General features: G+C 36.4%; 1 protein-coding gene across 1 annotated transcript in view; it reads left to right on the top strand.

Moving 5' to 3' along the window:
- LOC130449307 (flotillin-2) overlaps nucleotides 1–21,415 on the top strand; it is a 302,572-nt gene that overhangs the window by 273,031 nt on the left and 8,126 nt on the right. The window contains exons 3-4 of the mRNA XM_056787044.1: nucleotides 19,992–20,224; nucleotides 21,000–21,119. Of these exons, the coding sequence (XP_056643022.1) occupies nucleotides 19,992–20,224; nucleotides 21,000–21,119 (353 nt within the window). The remainder of the gene's footprint in view (nucleotides 1–19,991; nucleotides 20,225–20,999; nucleotides 21,120–21,415) is intronic.

Here is a 21,415-nt window from a genome sequence, read left to right as displayed (position 1 = left end):
ATATATACCTAAATCATCGGCTTTCGATCATTTAGATTCACTTCAGAAGAAAGAGTTGGCTGGTGATATATCCTGCTTTTAGTACATCCTGGACTTTTCTTGAACGACGTAATCGGGAGTTGGTGCTCATAAACAGAAAATATATACCTAAATCATCGGCTTTTGATCATTTAGATCCACTTCAGAAGAAAGAGTTGGCTGGTGATATATCCTGCTTTTAGTACATCCTGGACTTTTCTTGAACGACGTAATCGGGAGTTGGTGCTCATAAACAGAAAATATATACCTAAATCATCGGCTTTTGATCATTTAGATCCACTTCAGAAGAAAGAGTTGGCTGGTGATATATCCTGCTTTTAATACATCCTGGACTTTTCTTGAACGACGTAATCAGGAGTTGGTGCTCATAAACAGAAAATATATACCTAAATCATCGGCTTTTGATCATTTAGATCCACTTCAGAAGAAAGAGTTGGCTGGTGATATATCCTGCTTTTAGTACATCCTGGACTTTTCTTGAACGACGTAATCGGGAGTTGGTGCTCATAAACAGAAAATATATACCTAAATCATCGGCTTTTGATCATTTAGATCCACTTCAGAAGAAAGAGTTGGCTGGTGATATATCCTGCTTTTAATACATCCTGGACTTTTCTTGAACGACGTAATCGGGAGTTGGTGCTCATAAACAGAAAATATATACCTAAATCATCGGCTTTTGATCATTTAGATTCACTTCAGAAGAAAGAGTTGGCTGGTGATATATCCTGCTTTTAGTACATCCTGGACTTTTCTTGAACGACGTAATCGGGAGTTGGTGCTCATAAACAGAAAATATATACCTAAATCATCGGCTTTTGATCATTTAGATTCACTTCAGAAGAAAGAGTTGGCTGGTGATATATCCTGCTTTTAGTACATCCTAGACTTTTCTTGAACGACGTAATCGGGATTTGGTGCTCATAAACAGAAAATATATACCTAAATCATCGGCTTTTGATCATTTAGATCCACTTCAGAAGAAAGAGTTGGCTGGTGATATATCCTGCTTTTAGTACATCCTGGACTTTTCTTGAACGACGTAATCGGGAGTTGGTGCTCATAAACAGAAAATATATACCTAAATCATCGGCTTTTGATCATTTAGATCCACTTCAGAAGAAAGAGTTGGCTGGTGATATATCCTGCTTTTAATACATCCTGGACTTTTCTTGAACGACGTAATCGGGAGTTGGTGCTCATAAACAGAAAATATATACCTAAATCATCGGCTTTTGATCATTTAGATTCACTTCAGAAGAAAGAGTTGGCTGGTGATATATCCTGCTTTTAGTACATCCTGGACTTTTCTTGAACGACGTAATCGGGAGTTGGTGCTCATAAACAGAAAATATATACCTAAATCATCGGCTTTTGATCATTTAGATTCACTTCAGAAGAAAGAGTTGGCTGGTGATATATCCTGCTTTTAGTACATCCTAGACTTTTCTTGAACGACGTAATCGGGATTTGGTGCTCATAAACAGAAAATATATACGTAAATCATCGGCTTTTGATCATTTAGATTCACTTCAGAAGAAAGAGTTGGCTGGTGATATATCCTGCTTTTAGTACATCCTGGACTTTTCTTGAACGACGTAATCGGGAGTTGGTGCTCATAAACAGAAAATATATACCTAAATCATCGGCTTTTGATCATTTAGATTCACTTCAGAAGAAAGAGTTGGCTGGTGATATATCCTGCTTTTAGTACATCCTAGACTTTTCTTGAACGACGTAATCGGGATTTGGTGCTCATAAACAGAAAATATATACCTAAATCATCGGCTTTTGATCATTTAGATTCACTTCAGAAGAAAGAGTTGGCTGGTGATATATCCTGCTTTTAGTACATCCTGGACTTTTCTTGAACGACGTAATCGGGAGTTGGTGCTCATAAACAGAAAATATATACCTAAATCATCGGCTTTTGATCATTTAGATCCACTTCAGAAGAAAGAGTTGGCTGGTGATATATCCAGCTTTTAGTACATCCTGGACTTTTCTTGATCGACGTAATCGGGAGTTGGTGCTCATAAACAGAAAATATATACCTAAATCATCGGCTTTCGATCATTTAGATTCACTTCAGAAGAAAGAGTTGGCTGGTGATATATCCTGCTTTTAGTACATCCTGGACTTTTCTTGAACGACGTAATCGGGAGTTGGTGCTCATAAACAGAAAATATATACCTAAATCATCGGCTTTTGATCATTTAGATCCACTTCAGAAGAAAGAGTTGGCTGGTGATATATCCAGCTTTTAGTACATCCTGGACTTTTCTTGAACGACGTAATCGGGAGTTGGTGCTCATAAACAGAAAATATATACCTAAATCATCGGCTTTCGATCATTTAGATTCACTTCAGAAGAAAGAGTTGGCTGGTGATATATCCTGCTTTTAGTACATCCTGGACTTTTCTTGAACGACGTAATCGGGAGTTGGTGCTCATAAACAGAAAATATATACCTAAATCATCGGCTTTTGATCATTTAGATTCACTTCAGAAGAGTTGGCTGATGATATATCCTGCTTTTAGTACATCCTGGACTTTTCTTGAACGACGTAATCGGGAGTTGGTGCTCATAAACAGAAAATATATACCTAAATCATCGGCTTTTGATCATTTAGATTAACTTCAGAAGAAAGAGTTGGCTGGTGATATATCCTGCTTTTAGTACATCCTGGACTTTTCTTGAACGACGTAATCGGGAGTTGGTGCTCATAAACAGAAAATATATACCTAAATCATCGGCTTTTGATCATTTAGATCCACTTCAGAAGAAAGAGTTGGCTGGTGATATATCCAGCTTTTAGTACATCCTAGACTTTTCTTGAACGACGTAATCGGGAGTTGGTGCTCATAAACAGAAAATATATACCTAAATCATCGGCTTTTGATCATTTAGATTCACTTCAGAAGAGTTGGCTGATGATATATCCTGCTTTTAGTACATCCTGGACTTTTCTTGAACGACGTAATCGGGAGTTGGTGCTCATAAACAGAAAATATATACCTAAATCATCGGCTTTTGATCATTTAGATTCACTTCAGAAGAAAGAGTTGGCTGGTGATATATCCTGCTTTTAGTACATCCTGGACTTTTCTTGAACGACGTAATCGGGAGTTGGTGCTCATAAACAGAAAATATATACCTAAATCATCGGCTTTTGATCATTTAGATTAACTTCAGAAGAGTTGGCTGATGATATATCCTGCTTTTAGTACATCCTGGACTTTTCTTGAACGACGTAATCGGGAGTTGGTGCTCATAAACAGAAAATATATACCTAAATCATCGGCTTTTGATCATTTAGATCCACTTCAGAAGAAAGAGTTGGCTGGTGATATATCCAGCTTTTAGTACATCCTAGACTTTTCTTGAACGACGTAATCGGGAGTTGGTGCTCATAAACAGAAAATATATACCTAAATCATCGGCTTTTGATCATTTAGATCCACTTCAGAAGAAAGAGTTGGCTGGTGATATATCCTGCTTTTAATACATCCTGGACTTTTCTTGAACGACGTAATCGGGAGTTGGTGCTCATAAACAGAAAATATATACCTAAATCATCGGCTTTTGATCATTTAGATTCACTTCAGAAGAAAGAGTTGGCTGGTGATATATCCTGCTTTTAGTACATCCTGGACTTTTCTTGAACGACGTAATCGGGAGTTGGTGCTCATAAACAGAAAATATATACCTAAATCATCGGCTTTTGATCATTTAGATTCACTTCAGAAGAAAGAGTTGGCTGGTGATATATCCTGCTTTTAGTACATCCTAGACTTTTCTTGAACGACGTAATCGGGATTTGGTGCTCATAAACAGAAAATATATACCTAAATCATCGGCTTTTGATCATTTAGATCCACTTCAGAAGAAAGAGTTGGCTGGTGATATATCCTGCTTTTAGTACATCCTGGACTTTTCTTGAACGACGTAATCGGGAGTTGGTGCTCATAAACAGAAAATATATACCTAAATCATCGGCTTTTGATCATTTAGATCCACTTCAGAAGAAAGAGTTGGCTGGTGATATATCCTGCTTTTAATACATCCTGGACTTTTCTTGAACGACGTAATCGGGAGTTGGTGCTCATAAACAGAAAATATATACCTAAATCATCGGCTTTTGATCATTTAGATTCACTTCAGAAGAAAGAGTTGGCTGGTGATATATCCTGCTTTTAATACATCCTGGACTTTTCTTGAACGACGTAATCGGGAGTTGGTGCTCATAAACAGAAAATATATACCTAAATCATCGGCTTTTGATCATTTAGATTCACTTCAGAAGAAAGAGTTGGCTGGTGATATATCCTGCTTTTAATACATCCTGGACTTTTCTTGAACGACGTAATCGGGAGTTGGTGCTCATAAACAGAAAATATATACCTAAATCATCGGCTTTTGATCATTTAGATTCACTTCAGAAGAAAGAGTTGGCTGGTGATATATCCTGCTTTTAGTACATCCTGGACTTTTCTTGAACGACGTAATCGGGAGTTGGTGCTCATAAACAGAAAATATATACCTAAATCATCGGCTTTTGATCATTTAGATTCACTTCAGAAGAAAGAGTTGGCTGGTGATATATCCTGCTTTTAGTACATCCTAGACTTTTCTTGAACGACGTAATCGGGATTTGGTGCTCATAAACAGAAAATATATACGTAAATCATCGGCTTTTGATCATTTAGATTCACTTCAGAAGAAAGAGTTGGCTGGTGATATATCCTGCTTTTAGTACATCCTGGACTTTTCTTGAACGACGTAATCGGGAGTTGGTGCTCATAAACAGAAAATATATACCTAAATCATCGGCTTTTGATCATTTAGATTCACTTCAGAAGAAAGAGTTGGCTGGTGATATATCCTGCTTTTAGTACATCCTAGACTTTTCTTGAACGACGTAATCGGGATTTGGTGCTCATAAACAGAAAATATATACCTAAATCATCGGCTTTTGATCATTTAGATTCACTTCAGAAGAAAGAGTTGGCTGGTGATATATCCTGCTTTTAGTACATCCTGGACTTTTCTTGAACGACGTAATCGGGAGTTGGTGCTCATAAACAGAAAATATATACCTAAATCATCGGCTTTTGATCATTTAGATCCACTTCAGAAGAAAGAGTTGGCTGGTGATATATCCAGCTTTTAGTACATCCTGGACTTTTCTTGATCGACGTAATCGGGAGTTGGTGCTCATAAACAGAAAATATATACCTAAATCATCGGCTTTCGATCATTTAGATTCACTTCAGAAGAAAGAGTTGGCTGGTGATATATCCTGCTTTTAGTACATCCTGGACTTTTCTTGAACGACGTAATCGGGAGTTGGTGCTCATAAACAGAAAATATATACCTAAATCATCGGCTTTTGATCATTTAGATCCACTTCAGAAGAAAGAGTTGGCTGGTGATATATCCAGCTTTTAGTACATCCTGGACTTTTCTTGAACGACGTAATCGGGAGTTGGTGCTCATAAACAGAAAATATATACCTAAATCATCGGCTTTCGATCATTTAGATTCACTTCAGAAGAAAGAGTTGGCTGGTGATATATCCTGCTTTTAGTACATCCTGGACTTTTCTTGAACGACGTAATCGGGAGTTGGTGCTCATAAACAGAAAATATATACCTAAATCATCGGCTTTTGATCATTTAGATTCACTTCAGAAGAGTTGGCTGATGATATATCCTGCTTTTAGTACATCCTGGACTTTTCTTGAACGACGTAATCGGGAGTTGGTGCTCATAAACAGAAAATATATACCTAAATCATCGGCTTTTGATCATTTAGATTAACTTCAGAAGAAAGAGTTGGCTGGTGATATATCCTGCTTTTAGTACATCCTGGACTTTTCTTGAACGACGTAATCGGGAGTTGGTGCTCATAAACAGAAAATATATACCTAAATCATCGGCTTTTGATCATTTAGATCCACTTCAGAAGAAAGAGTTGGCTGGTGATATATCCAGCTTTTAGTACATCCTAGACTTTTCTTGAACGACGTAATCGGGAGTTGGTGCTCATAAACAGAAAATATATACCTAAATCATCGGCTTTTGATCATTTAGATTCACTTCAGAAGAGTTGGCTGATGATATATCCTGCTTTTAGTACATCCTGGACTTTTCTTGAACGACGTAATCGGGAGTTGGTGCTCATAAACAGAAAATATATACCTAAATCATCGGCTTTTGATCATTTAGATTCACTTCAGAAGAAAGAGTTGGCTGGTGATATATCCTGCTTTTAGTACATCCTGGACTTTTCTTGAACGACGTAATCGGGAGTTGGTGCTCATAAACAGAAAATATATACCTAAATCATCGGCTTTTGATCATTTAGATTAACTTCAGAAGAGTTGGCTGATGATATATCCTGCTTTTAGTACATCCTGGACTTTTCTTGAACGACGTAATCGGGAGTTGGTGCTCATAAACAGAAAATATATACCTAAATCATCGGCTTTTGATCATTTAGATCCACTTCAGAAGAAAGAGTTGGCTGGTGATATATCCAGCTTTTAGTACATCCTAGACTTTTCTTGAACGACGTAATCGGGAGTTGGTGCTCATAAACAGAAAATATATACCTAAATCATCGGCTTTTGATCATTTAGATCCACTTCAGAAGAAAGAGTTGGCTGGTGATATATCCAGCTTTTAGTACATCCTAGACTTTTCTTGAACGACGTAATCGGGAGTTGGTGCTCATAAACAGAAAATATATACCTAAATCATCGGCTTTTGATCATTTAGATTCACTTCAGAAGAAAGAGTTGGCTGGTGATATATCCTGCTTTTAGTACATCCTGGACTTTTCTTGAACGACGTAATCGGGAGTTGGTGCTCATAAACAGAAAATATATACCTAAATCATCGGCTTTCGATCATTTAGATTCACTTCAGAAGAAAGAGTTGGCTGGTGATATATCCTGCTTTTAGTACATCCTGGACTTTTCTTGAACGACGTAATCGGGAGTTGGTGCTCATAAACAGAAAATATATACCTAAATCATCGGCTTTTGATCATTTAGATTAACTTCAGAAGAAAGAGTTGGCTGGTGATATATCCTGCTTTTAGTACATCCTGGACTTTTCTTGAACGACGTAATCGGGAGTTGGTGCTCATAAACAGAAAATATATACCTAAATCATCGGCTTTTGATCATTTAGATTAACTTCAGAAGAAAGAGTTGGCTGGTGATATATCCTGCTTTTAGTACATCCTGGACTTTTCTTGAACGACGTAATCGGGAGTTGGTGCTCATAAACAGAAAATATATACCTAAATCATCGGCTTTTGATCATTTAGATCCACTTCAGAAGAAAGAGTTGGCTGGTGATATATCCTGCTTTTAATACATCCTGGACTTTTCTTGAACGACGTAATCGGGAGTTGGTGCTCATAAACAGAAAATATATACCTAAATCATCGGCTTTTGATCATTTAGATCCACTTCAGAAGAAAGAGTTGGCTGGTGATATATCCTGCTTTTAGTACATCCTGGACTTTTCTTGAACGACGTAATCGGGAGTTGGTGCTCATAAACAGAAAATATATACCTAAATCATCGGCTTTTGATCATTTAGATTCACTTCAGAAGAAAGAGTTGGCTGGTGATATATCCAGCTTTTAGTACATCCTAGACTTTTCTTGAACGACGTAATCGGGAGTTGGTGCTCATAAACAGAAAATATATACCTAAATCATTGGCTTTTGATCATTTAGATCCACTTCAGAAGAGTTGGCTGGTGATATATCCAACTTTTAGTACATCCTGGACTTTTCTTGAACGACGTAATCGGGAGTTGGTGCTCATAAACAGAAAATATATACCTAAATCATCGGCTTTTGATCATTTAGATTCACTTCAGAAGAGTTGGCTGATGATATATCCTGCTTTTAGTACATCCTGGACTTTTCTTGAACGACGTAATCGGGAGTTGGTGCTCATAAACAGAAAATATATACCTAAATCATCGGCTTTTGATCATTTAGATTCACTTCAGAAGAGTTGGCTGATGATATATCCTGCTTTTAGTACATCCTGGACTTTTCTTGAACGACGTAATCGGGAGTTGGTGCTCATAAACAGAAAATATATACCTAAATCATCGGCTTTTGATCATTTAGATTAACTTCAGAAGAAAGAGTTGGCTGGTGATATATCCTGCTTTTAGTACATCCTGGACTTTTCTTGAACGACGTAATCGGGAGTTGGTGCTCATAAACAGAAAATATATACCTAAATCATCGGCTTTTGATCATTTAGATTAACTTCAGAAGAAAGAGTTGGCTGGTGATATATCCTGCTTTTAGTACATCCTGGACTTTTCTTGAACGACGTAATCGGGAGTTGGTGCTCATAAACAGAAAATATATACCTAAATCATCGGCTTTTGATCATTTAGATTAACTTCAGAAGAAAGAGTTGGCTGGTGATATATCCTGCTTTTAGTACATCCTGGACTTTTCTTGAACGACGTAATCGGGAGTTGGTGCTCATAAACAGAAAATATATACCTAAATCATCGGCTTTTGATCATTTAGATTAACTTCAGAAGAAAGAGTTGGCTGGTGATATATCCTGCTTTTAGTACATCCTGGACTTTTCTTGAACGACGTAATCGGGAGTTGGTGCTCATAAACAGAAAATATATACCTAAATCATCGGCTTTTGATCATTTAGATTAACTTCAGAAGAAAGAGTTGGCTGGTGATATATCCTGCTTTTAGTACATCCTGGACTTTTCTTGAACGACGTAATCGGGAGTTGGTGCTCATAAACAGAAAATATATACCTAAATCATCGGCTTTTGATCATTTAGATTCACTTCAGAAGAAAGAGTTGGCTGGTGATATATCCAGCTTTTAGTACATCCTAGACTTTTCTTGAACGACGTAATCGGGAGTTGGTGCTCATAAACAGAAAATATATACCTAAATCATTGGCTTTTGATCATTTAGATCCACTTCAGAAGAGTTGGCTGGTGATATATCCAACTTTTAGTACATCCTGGACTTTTCTTGAACGACGTAATCGGGAGTTGGTGCTCATAAACAGAAAATATATACCTAAATCATCGGCTTTTGATCATTTAGATTCACTTCAGAAGAGTTGGCTGATGATATATCCTGCTTTTAGTACATCCTGGACTTTTCTTGAACGACGTAATCGGGAGTTGGTGCTCATAAACAGAAAATATATACCTAAATCATCGGCTTTTGATCATTTAGATCCACTTCAGAAGAAAGAGTTGGCTGGTGATATATCCTGCTTTTAGTACATCCTAGACTTTTCTTGAACGACGTAATCGGGAGTTGGTGCTCATAAACAGAAAATATATACCTAAATCATCGGCTTTCGATCATTTAGATTCACTTCAGAAGAAAGAGTTGGCTGGTGATATATCCTGCTTTTAGTACATCCTGGACCTTTCTTGAACGACGTAATCGGGAGTTGGTGCTCATAAACAGAAAATATATACCTAAATCATCGGCTTTTGATCATTTAGATCCACTTCAGAAGAAAGAGTTGGCTGGTGATATATCCTGCTTTTAGTACATCCTGGACTTTTCTTGAACGACGTAATCGGGAGTTGGTGCTCATAAACAGAAAATATATACCTAAATCATCGGCTTTTGATCATTTAGATCCACTTCAGAAGAAAGAGTTGGCTGGTGATATATCCTGCTTTTAATACATCCTGGACTTTTCTTGAACGACGTAATCAGGAGTTGGTGCTCATAAACAGAAAATATATACCTAAATCATCGGCTTTTGATCATTTAGATCCACTTCAGAAGAAAGAGTTGGCTGGTGATATATCCTGCTTTTAGTACATCCTGGACTTTTCTTGAACGACGTAATCGGGAGTTGGTGCTCATAAACAGAAAATATATACCTAAATCATCGGCTTTTGATCATTTAGATCCACTTCAGAAGAAAGAGTTGGCTGGTGATATATCCTGCTTTTAATACATCCTGGACTTTTCTTGAACGACGTAATCGGGAGTTGGTGCTCATAAACAGAAAATATATACCTAAATCATCGGCTTTTGATCATTTAGATCCACTACAGAAGAGTTGGCTGGTGATATATCCAACTTTTAGTACATCCTGGACTTTTCTTGAACGACGTAATCGGGAGTTGGTGCTCATAAACAGAAAATATATACCTAAATCATCGGCTTTTGATCATTTAGATTAACTTCAGAAGAAAGAGTTGGCTGGTGATATATCCTGCTTTTAGTACATCCTGGACTTTTCTTGAACGACGTAATCGGGAGTTGGTGCTCATAAACAGAAAATATATACCTAAATCATCGGCTTTTGATCATTTAGATCCACTTCAGAAGAAAGAGTTGGCTGGTGATATATCCAGCTTTTAGTACATCCTGGACTTTTCTTGAACGACGTAATCGGGAGTTGGTGCTCATAAACAGAAAATATATACCTAAATCATCGGCTTTTGATCATTTAGATTCACTTCAGAAGAGTTGGCTGATGATATATCCTGCTTTTAGTACATCCTGGACTTTTCTTGAACGACGTAATCGGGAGTTGGTGCTCATAAACAGAAAATATATACCTAAATCATCGGCTTTTGATCATTTAGATTAACTTCAGAAGAAAGAGTTGGCTGGTGATATATCCTGCTTTTAGTACATCCTGGACTTTTCTTGAACGACGTAATCGGGAGTTGGTGCTCATAAACAGAAAATATATACCTAAATCATCGGCTTTTGATCATTTAGATCCACTTCAGAAGAAAGAGTTGGCTGGTGATATATCCAGCTTTTAGTACATCCTAGACTTTTCTTGAACGACGTAATCGGGAGTTGGTGCTCATAAACAGAAAATATATACCTAAATCATCGGCTTTTGATCATTTAGATTCACTTCAGAAGAGTTGGCTGATGATATATCCTGCTTTTAGTACATCCTGGACTTTTCTTGAACGACGTAATCGGGAGTTGGTGCTCATAAACAGAAAATATATACCTAAATCATCGGCTTTTGATCATTTAGATTAACTTCAGAAGAAAGAGTTGGCTGGTGATATATCCTGCTTTTAGTACATCCTGGACTTTTCTTGAACGACGTAATCGGGAGTTGGTGCTCATAAACAGAAAATATATACCTAAATCATCGGCTTTTGATCATTTAGATCCACTTCAGAAGAAAGAGTTGGCTGGTGATATATCCAGCTTTTAGTACATCCTAGACTTTTCTTGAACGACGTAATCGGGAGTTGGTGCTCATAAACAGAAAATATATACCTAAATCATCGGCTTTTGATCATTTAGATTCACTTCAGAAGAGTTGGCTGATGATATATCCTGCTTTTAGTACATCCTGGACTTTTCTTGAACGACGTAATCGGGAGTTGGTGCTCATAAACAGAAAATATATACCTAAATCATCGGCTTTTGATCATTTAGATTAACTTCAGAAGAAAGAGTTGGCTGGTGATATATCCTGCTTTTAGTACATCCTGGACTTTTCTTGAACGACGTAATCGGGAGTTGGTGCTCATAAACAGAAAATATATACCTAAATCATCGGCTTTTGATCATTTAGATTAACTTCAGAAGAAAGAGTTGGCTGGTGATATATCCTGCTTTTAGTACATCCTGGACTTTTCTTGAACGACGTAATCGGGAGTTGGTGCTCATAAACAGAAAATATATACCTAAATCATCGGCTTTTGATCATTTAGATTAACTTCAGAAGAAAGAGTTGGCTGGTGATATATCCTGCTTTTAGTACATCCTGGACTTTTCTTGAACGACGTAATCGGGAGTTGGTGCTCATAAACAGAAAATATATACCTAAATCATCGGCTTTTGATCATTTAGATTAACTTCAGAAGAAAGAGTTGGCTGGTGATATATCCTGCTTTTAGTACATCCTGGACTTTTCTTGAACGACGTAATCGGGAGTTGGTGCTCATAAACAGAAAATATATACCTAAATCATCGGCTTTTGATCATTTAGATTCACTTCAGAAGAAAGAGTTGGCTGGTGATATATCCAGCTTTTAGTACATCCTAGACTTTTCTTGAACGACGTAATCGGGAGTTGGTGCTCATAAACAGAAAATATATACCTAAATCATTGGCTTTTGATCATTTAGATCCACTTCAGAAGAGTTGGCTGGTGATATATCCAACTTTTAGTACATCCTGGACTTTTCTTGAACGACGTAATCGGGAGTTGGTGCTCATAAACAGAAAATATATACTTAAATCATCGGCTTTTGATCATTTAGATTAACTTCAGAAGAAAGAGTTGGCTGGTGATATATCCTGCTTTTAGTACATCCTGGACTTTTCTTGAACGACGTAATCGGGAGTTGGTGCTCATAAACAGAAAATATATACCTAAATCATCGGCTTTTGATCATTTAGATTAACTTCAGAAGAAAGAGTTGGCTGGTGATATATCCTGCTTTTAGTACATCCTGGACTTTTCTTGAACGACGTAATCGGGAGTTGGTGCTCATAAACAGAAAATATATACCTAAATCATCGGCTTTTGATCATTTAGATTAACTTCAGAAGAAAGAGTTGGCTGGTGATATATCCTGCTTTTAGTACATCCTGGACTTTTCTTGAACGACGTAATCGGGAGTTGGTGCTCATAAACAGAAAATATATACCTAAATCATCGGCTTTTGATCATTTAGATTAACTTCAGAAGAAAGAGTTGGCTGGTGATATATCCTGCTTTTAGTACATCCTGGACTTTTCTTGAACGACGTAATCGGGAGTTGGTGCTCATAAACAGAAAATATATACCTAAATCATCGGCTTTTGATCATTTAGATCCACTTCAGAAGAAAGAGTTGGCTGGTGATATATCCTGCTTTTAGTACATCCTAGACTTTTCTTGAACGACGTAATCGGGAGTTGGTGCTCATAAACAGAAAATATATACCTAAATCATCGGCTTTCGATCATTTAGATTCACTTCAGAAGAAAGAGTTGGCTGGTGATATATCCTGCTTTTAGTACATCCTGGACTTTTCTTGAACGACGTAATCGGGAGTTGGTGCTCATAAACAGAAAATATATACCTAAATCATCGGCTTTCGATCATTTAGATTCACTTCAGAAGAAAGAGTTGGCTGGTGATATATCCTGCTTTTAGTACATCCTGGACTTTTCTTGAACGACGTAATCGGGAGTTGGTGCTCATAAACAGAAAATATATACCTAAATCATCGGCTTTTGATCATTTAGATCCACTTCAGAAGAAAGAGTTGGCTGGTGATATATCCTGCTTTTAGTACATCCTGGACTTTTCTTGAACGACGTAATCGGGAGTTGGTGCTCATAAACAGAAAATATATACCTAAATCATCGGCTTTTGATCATTTAGATCCACTTCAGAAGAAAGAGTTGGCTGGTGATATATCCTGCTTTTAATACATCCTGGACTTTTCTTGAACGACGTAATCGGGAGTTGGTGCTCATAAACAGAAAATATATACCTAAATCATCGGCTTTTGATCATTTAGATCCACTTCAGAAGAAAGAGTTGGCTGGTGATATATCCTGCTTTTAGTACATCCTGGACTTTTCTTGAACGACGTAATCGGGAGTTGGTGCTCATAAACAGAAAATATATACCTAAATCATCGGCTTTTGATCATTTAGATCCACTTCAGAAGAAAGAGTTGGCTGGTGATATATCCTGCTTTTAATACATCCTGGACTTTTCTTGAACGACGTAATCGGGAGTTGGTGCTCATAAACAGAAAATATATACCTAAATCATCGGCTTTTGATCATTTAGATCCACTTCAGAAGAGTTGGCTGGTGATATATCCAACTTTTAGTACATCCTGGACTTTTCTTGAACGACGTAATCGGGAGTTGGTGCTCATAAACAGAAAATATATACCTAAATCATCGGCTTTTGATCATTTAGATTCACTTCAGAAGAGTTGGCTGATGATATATCCTGCTTTTAGTACATCCTGGACTTTTCTTGAACGACGTAATCGGGAGTTGGTGCTCATAAACAGAAAATATATACCTAAATCATCGGCTTTTGATCATTTAGATCCACTTCAGAAGAGTTGGCTGGTGATATATCCAACTTTTAGTACATCCTGGACTTTTCTTGAACGACGTAATCGGGAGTTGGTGCTCATAAACAGAAAATATATACCTAAATCATCGGCTTTTGATCATTTAGATTCACTTCAGAAGAGTTGGCTGATGATATATCCTGCTTTTAGTACATCCTGGACTTTTCTTGAACGACGTAATCGGGAGTTGGTGCTCATAAACAGAAAATATATACCTAAATCATCGGCTTTTGATCATTTAGATTAACTTCAGAAGAAAGAGTTGGCTGGTGATATATCCTGCTTTTAGTACATCCTGGACTTTTCTTGAACGACGTAATCGGGAGTTGGTGCTCATAAACAGAAAATATATACCTAAATCATCGGCTTTTGATCATTTAGATCCACTTCAGAAGAAAGAGTTGGCTGGTGATATATCCAGCTTTTAGTACATCCTAGACTTTTCTTGAACGACGTAATCGGGAGTTGGTGCTCATAAACAGAAAATATATACCTAAATCATCGGCTTTTGATCATTTAGATTCACTTCAGAAGAGTTGGCTGATGATATATCCTGCTTTTAGTACATCCTGGACTTTTCTTGAACGACGTAATCGGGAGTTGGTGCTCATAAACAGAAAATATATACCTAAATCATCGGCTTTTGATCATTTAGATTAACTTCAGAAGAAAGAGTTGGCTGGTGATATATCCTGCTTTTAGTACATCCTGGACTTTTCTTGAACGACGTAATCGGGAGTTGGTGCTCATAAACAGAAAATATATACCTAAATCATCGGCTTTTGATCATTTAGATTAACTTCAGAAGAAAGAGTTGGCTGGTGATATATCCTGCTTTTAGTACATCCTGGACTTTTCTTGAACGACGTAATCGGGAGTTGGTGCTCATAAACAGAAAATATATACCTAAATCATCGGCTTTTGATCATTTAGATTAACTTCAGAAGAAAGAGTTGGCTGGTGATATATCCTGCTTTTAGTACATCCTGGACTTTTCTTGAACGACGTAATCGGGAGTTGGTGCTCATAAACAGAAAATATATACCTAAATCATCGGCTTTTGATCATTTAGATTAACTTCAGAAGAAAGAGTTGGCTGGTGATATATCCTGCTTTTAGTACATCCTGGACTTTTCTTGAACGACGTAATCGGGAGTTGGTGCTCATAAACAGAAAATATATACCTAAATCATCGGCTTTTGATCATTTAGATTCACTTCAGAAGAAAGAGTTGGCTGGTGATATATCCAGCTTTTAGTACATCCTAGACTTTTCTTGAACGACGTAATCGGGAGTTGGTGCTCATAAACAGAAAATATATACCTAAATCATTGGCTTTTGATCATTTAGATCCACTTCAGAAGAGTTGGCTGGTGATATATCCAACTTTTAGTACATCCTGGACTTTTCTTGAACGACGTAATCGGGAGTTGGTGCTCATAAACAGAAAATATATACTTAAATCATCGGCTTTTGATCATTTAGATTAACTTCAGAAGAAAGAGTTGGCTGGTGATATATCCTGCTTTTAGTACATCCTGGACTTTTCTTGAACGACGTAATCGGGAGTTGGTGCTCATAAACAGAAAATATATACCTAAATCATCGGCTTTTGATCATTTAGATTAACTTCAGAAGAAAGAGTTGGCTGGTGATATATCCTGCTTTTAGTACATCCTGGACTTTTCTTGAACGACGTAATCGGGAGTTGGTGCTCATAAACAGAAAATATATACCTAAATCATCGGCTTTTGATCATTTAGATTAACTTCAGAAGAAAGAGTTGGCTGGTGATATATCCTGCTTTTAGTACATCCTGGACTTTTCTTGAACGACGTAATCGGGAGTTGGTGCTCATAAACAGAAAATATATACCTAAATCATCGGCTTTTGATCATTTAGATTCACTTCAGAAGAAAGAGTTGGCTGGTGATATATCCAGCTTTTAGTACATCCTAGACTTTTCTTGAACGACGTAATCGGGAGTTGGTGCTCATAAACAGAAAATATATACCTAAATCATTGGCTTTTGATCATTTAGATCCACTTCAGAAGAGTTGGCTGGTGATATATCCAACTTTTAGTACATCCTGGACTTTTCTTGAACGACGTAATCGGGAGTTGGTGCTCATAAACAGAAAATATATACCTAAATCATCGGCTTTTGATCATTTAGATTCACTTCAGAAGAGTTGGCTGATGATATATCCTGCTTTTAGTACATCCTGGACTTTTCTTGAACGACGTAATCGGGAGTTGGTGCTCATAAACAGAAAATATATACCTAAATCATCGGCTTTTGATCATTTAGATCCACTTCAGAAGAAAGAGTTGGCTGGTGATATATCCTGCTTTTAGTACATCCTAGACTTTTCTTGAACGACGTAATCGGGAGTTGGTGCTCATAAACAGAAAATATATACCTAAATCATCGGCTTTCGATCATTTAGATTCACTTCAGAAGAAAGAGTTGGCTGGTGATATATCCTGCTTTTAGTACATCCTGGACTTTTCTTGAACGACGTAATCGGGAGTTGGTGCTCATAAACAGAAAATATATACCTAAATCATCGGCTTTTGATCATTTAGATCCACTTCAGAAGAAAGAGTTGGTTGGTGATATATCCAACTTTTAGTACATCCTGGACTTTTCTTGAACGACGTAATCGGGAGTTGGTGCTCATAAACAGAAAATATATACCTAAATCATCGGCTTTTGATCATTTAGATTCACTTCAGAAGAGTTGGCTGATGATATATCCTGCTTTTAGTACATCCTAGACTTTTCTTGAACGACGTAATCGGGAGTTGGTGCTCATAAACAGAAAATATATACCTAAATCATCGGCTTTCGATCATTTAGATTCACTTCAGAAGAAAGAGTTGGCTGGTGATATATCCTGCTTTTAGTACATCCTGGACTTTTCTTGAACGACGTAATCGGGAGTTGGTGCTCATAAACAGAAAATATATACCTAAATCATCGGCTTTTGATCATTTAGATTAACTTCAGAAGAAAGAGTTGGCTGGTGATATATCCTGCTTTTAGTACATCCTGGACTTTTCTTGAACGACGTAATCGGGAGTTGGTGCTCATAAACAGAAAATATATACCTAAATCATCGGCTTTTGATCATTTAGATTCACTTCAGAAGAAAGAGTTGGCTGGTGATATATCCAGCTTTTAGTACATCCTAGACTTTTCTTGAACGACGTAATCGGGAGTTGGTGCTCATAAACAGAAAATATATACCTAAATCATCGGCTTTTGATCATTTAGATTCACTTCAGAAGAGTTGGCTGATGATATATCCTGCTTTTAGTACATCCTGGACTTTTCTTGAACGACGTAATCGGGAGTTGGTGCTCATAAACAGAAAATATATACCTAAATCATCGGCTTTTGATCATTTAGATCCACTTCAGAAGAAAGAGTTGGCTGGTGATATATCCTGCTTTTAGTACATCCTGGACTTTTCTTGAACGACGTAATCGGGAGTTGGTGCTCATAAACAGAAAATATATACCTAAATCATCGGCTTTTGATCATTTAGATCCACTTCAGAAGAAAGAGTTGGCTGGTGATATATCCTGCTTTTAATACATCCTGGACTTTTCTTGAACGACGTAATCGGGAGTTGGTGCTCATAAACAGAAAATATATACCTAAATCATCGGCTTTTGATCATTTAGATCCACTTCAGAAGAAAGAGTTGGCTGGTGATATATCCTGCTTTTAGTACATCCTGGACTTTTCTTGAACGACGTAATCGGGAGTTGGTGCTCATAAACAGAAAATATATACCTAAATCATCGGCTTTTGATCATTTAGATCCACTTCAGAAGAAAGAGTTGGCTGGTGATATATCCTGCTTTTAATACATCCTGGACTTTTCTTGAACGACGTAATCGGGAGTTGGTGCTCATAAACAGAAAATATATACCTAAATCATCGGCTTTTGATCATTTAGATCCACTTCAGAAGAAAGAGTTGGCTGGTGATATATCCTGCTTTTAGTACATCCTAGACTTTTCTTGAACGACGTAATCGGGAGTTGGTGCTCATAAACAGAAAATATATACCTAAATCATCGGCTTTCGATCATTTAGATTCACTTCAGAAGAAAGAGTTGGCTGGTGATATATCCTGCTTTTAGTACATCCTGGACTTTTCTTGAACGACGTAATCGGGAGTTGGTGCTCATAAACAGAAAATATTTACCTAAATCGTCACGTATGGGATAGATACTAAATGTAAAAACTTGGTTTATGTAAATGAGTGGATGAAAACGCTGTTGATGATCTGAATCCCTCTACTGATCAATATAATTCTGGTGTGTCCTCTGTAAATAATCTTTCACGCAAAAGCCAACATCAGTGTGTTGTACTTTAGGTACATAGATATATTTTCAAGCAGATTGGAAATTAATTTGAATCGGGTTATGGAATTGAACTTTAGTAGACGTTGAATTGGAGTCGACTATCTCGAAAAAAAATAGTTCTCAGGGTACTGTTTAAAAGGAAAAGATCCAATAAGTGCCTTTACCTAAATCATAAACAGTACCTTACCAGATGAGGAAGAATTATGGGCAATAATTATAAAAGAAATGTTGGAAACGTGTTTTAAAATTTTATCTTATTTATTTCCATAAAAGGAATAAGACAATTGTCGATTGTTGTGAAGATAAAGAAAGCACGTGCGTCTCTATACGATTTACGTAAATGTTTTATATCATTTTATTAAATCTAAACACATTTATGTATCTTATAAAAATACTGATAAAAAAAATTTTTAAGTGGAATTCAACAATTATCAACATTTCTTTAAGTATCTAGTCTATTTTGAATAATTATCAAAAAGCTGATATTTAATTATTACATAAACACTACATTTCGATTATATAGGAAAAACAAAACAACTGCAATATTAAAATTAAAAGTTTTTTCGATTTTTTTTTCAAAAACCTCTTGTCAGTTTTTCGTAGTTTTTTGAGAAATGTTTATCATGATTTTTTTGTCAAAATTTGCGATATATCAAAGAAACAAAACATTTTATTTCATAATCATGCTTATTATTCAAAATGTTTCTTTTTTTGTTATTTAAAATAATGATAGACGGCTAGGTGCGGTAAGATGACAATTCAGAACAAACACCTGAGACAAGAAACAAAGACACGCATTTACAAATCAAATCAGACCTTTAATAACTCATACATCAGAAACATCAAAAACGAGACTACAGAAATGAAAATTCTCACGAAAAACTCCATTAAACCGAAAATGATCTGATGAGACCATCTCTCCTTCAACTGAAAGTTTAAGATAAGGAAACAGGAAAAAGTTTGTTAGATCTGGTAAATACGGTAGACGGTTAACCAGTTCGATTTGAAATTTCTTAATTTTAGCCATGACGATCTCAGAAATATGAGAAAGTGAGTTGTCCTGATGGGAAAGCACACAGTTATTAATCGATTAAAAAAATCCGACTCATTCTGCTTAAACCGCGTCAATACGCTTTTGTTACCAAGTGGGATCTTCTGAGTAGCAATAGTTATCTTCTACGACGGCTTAATAGCCCAAGCTATAAAAAATTAAGAAAGTTGAAAGTGTTTGTTGGAAAAAGTATTATTTGTGAGAGATGCTTGTCAGGCATGTATAGAAGATTTTCAAATAGTTAATCGTTCTTCAATTATCACTCATATTGGAATAAATAGAAGATTTGTTGATAGAGGCTTGATGAAATTTTACCAAATCGATAGACAACCATGAAAAAAGAATTATTACGTACTCCTATATCATTCTATTTAATTCTTTGTTTCCAGGAACTCTTACAGTCGAAGAGGTCTATCGCGATCGGGACCAATTTGCTGCCCTGGTTCGAGAAGTGGCTGCTCCAGATGTCGGCCGAATGGGTATCGAAATACTATCTTTTACCATCAAGGACGTTTATGATGATGTGCAATACCTCACGTCTCTCGGTAAAGCGCAAACCGCCATGGTCAAGAGAGACGCTGATGCGGGTGTTGCTGAAGCAAATAGAGATGCTGGTATCAGGGTGAGTAAACCAAAAGAGCTGATAAAGATTTGGGAAATTGTTTTGTGATTTAATATTATATGTTCAATTAAAATTTTAAGTCCTCTGTGGTGAATCTAACCTTAGTTTTCGATATTCCTTGCTGTGGTAAATCTAATATTTGTTCTTGATATTTCTGACTAGCATTTATTTACTTTGATTTCAATGGTTGACGATTAGCAACCACACGTTAGAGAAAAGGTTTAATTGCAGCCATCATGTAATGAAGAGTGTCTTGCAGAATGTTAAATTACGTCCAGTATTCATCAATTTCAATATTTCAGTTACTTATCTCAATCGAATCAAAATTTTTCGTCTTTTGTAGTGAATATAACCTTAGTTTTTGATAATCCTTGCTGGGGTAAATCTAATATTTGTTCTTGATATTTCTGACTAGCATTTATTTACTTTGATTTCAATGGTTGACGATTAACAACCACACGTTAGAGAAAAGGTTTAGATGCAGCCATCATGTAATGAAGAGTGTCTTGCAGAATGTTAAATATTCAAATTATGATTACTTAAATTTCGAAAACCTGTGAATATGTTTTTTAATTTATGCGTTTCTAAATGCCTCACATTGTATATAAAATCACTGCAATTTTTTTGACCTTGTTTATAAATCGCATCACGTATGTATGTAACTGAATATTGTCTTATTTCTGGTTTGTTATCTAGCATTCAATATGAATATTCGAAAAGAATTCATTTCCTTATTATCTTGACCTCATTTTAAATAAATAAATGTTTGTTTCAGGAAGCCGAATGCCAAAAATCGGCTATGGACATTAAATATTCCACAGACACAAAGATCGAAGACAATTCCAGAATGTTTAAATTACAGAAAGCCAATTTCGACCAAGAAGTCAACACAGCTGTAAGTAAAAGTATATGCTAACCTAACCTAACAAAATTTGATTGCTTGCTCATTAGATTTTCTATTCAAAACTTTCACTGGTAATACATATTTAACAAAAAAAAACATAGAAAATTCAAGAATATACTCACATTCAGTTATAGGCAACACTGCACTAACTACAAATAGCAAAAAAACACTAACTCGAAAAGGAAATTGTAGTGCGCTGGACTAGAAAGCTTAAAGCTAATTCTCAAATGTATTACTCTATATTTTTTATTTAGAATCTATAAGAAACTGGTGATGTACCCCCTATG

Source organism: Diorhabda sublineata, chromosome 1 (assembly GCF_026230105.1).
Source record: "Diorhabda sublineata isolate icDioSubl1.1 chromosome 1, icDioSubl1.1, whole genome shotgun sequence".
Taxonomy (NCBI): Eukaryota; Metazoa; Arthropoda; class Insecta; order Coleoptera; family Chrysomelidae; genus Diorhabda; species Diorhabda sublineata.
The sequence above is the reverse complement of the archived record's forward strand: the minus strand, read 5'-3'. Positions and strand labels throughout refer to the sequence as shown.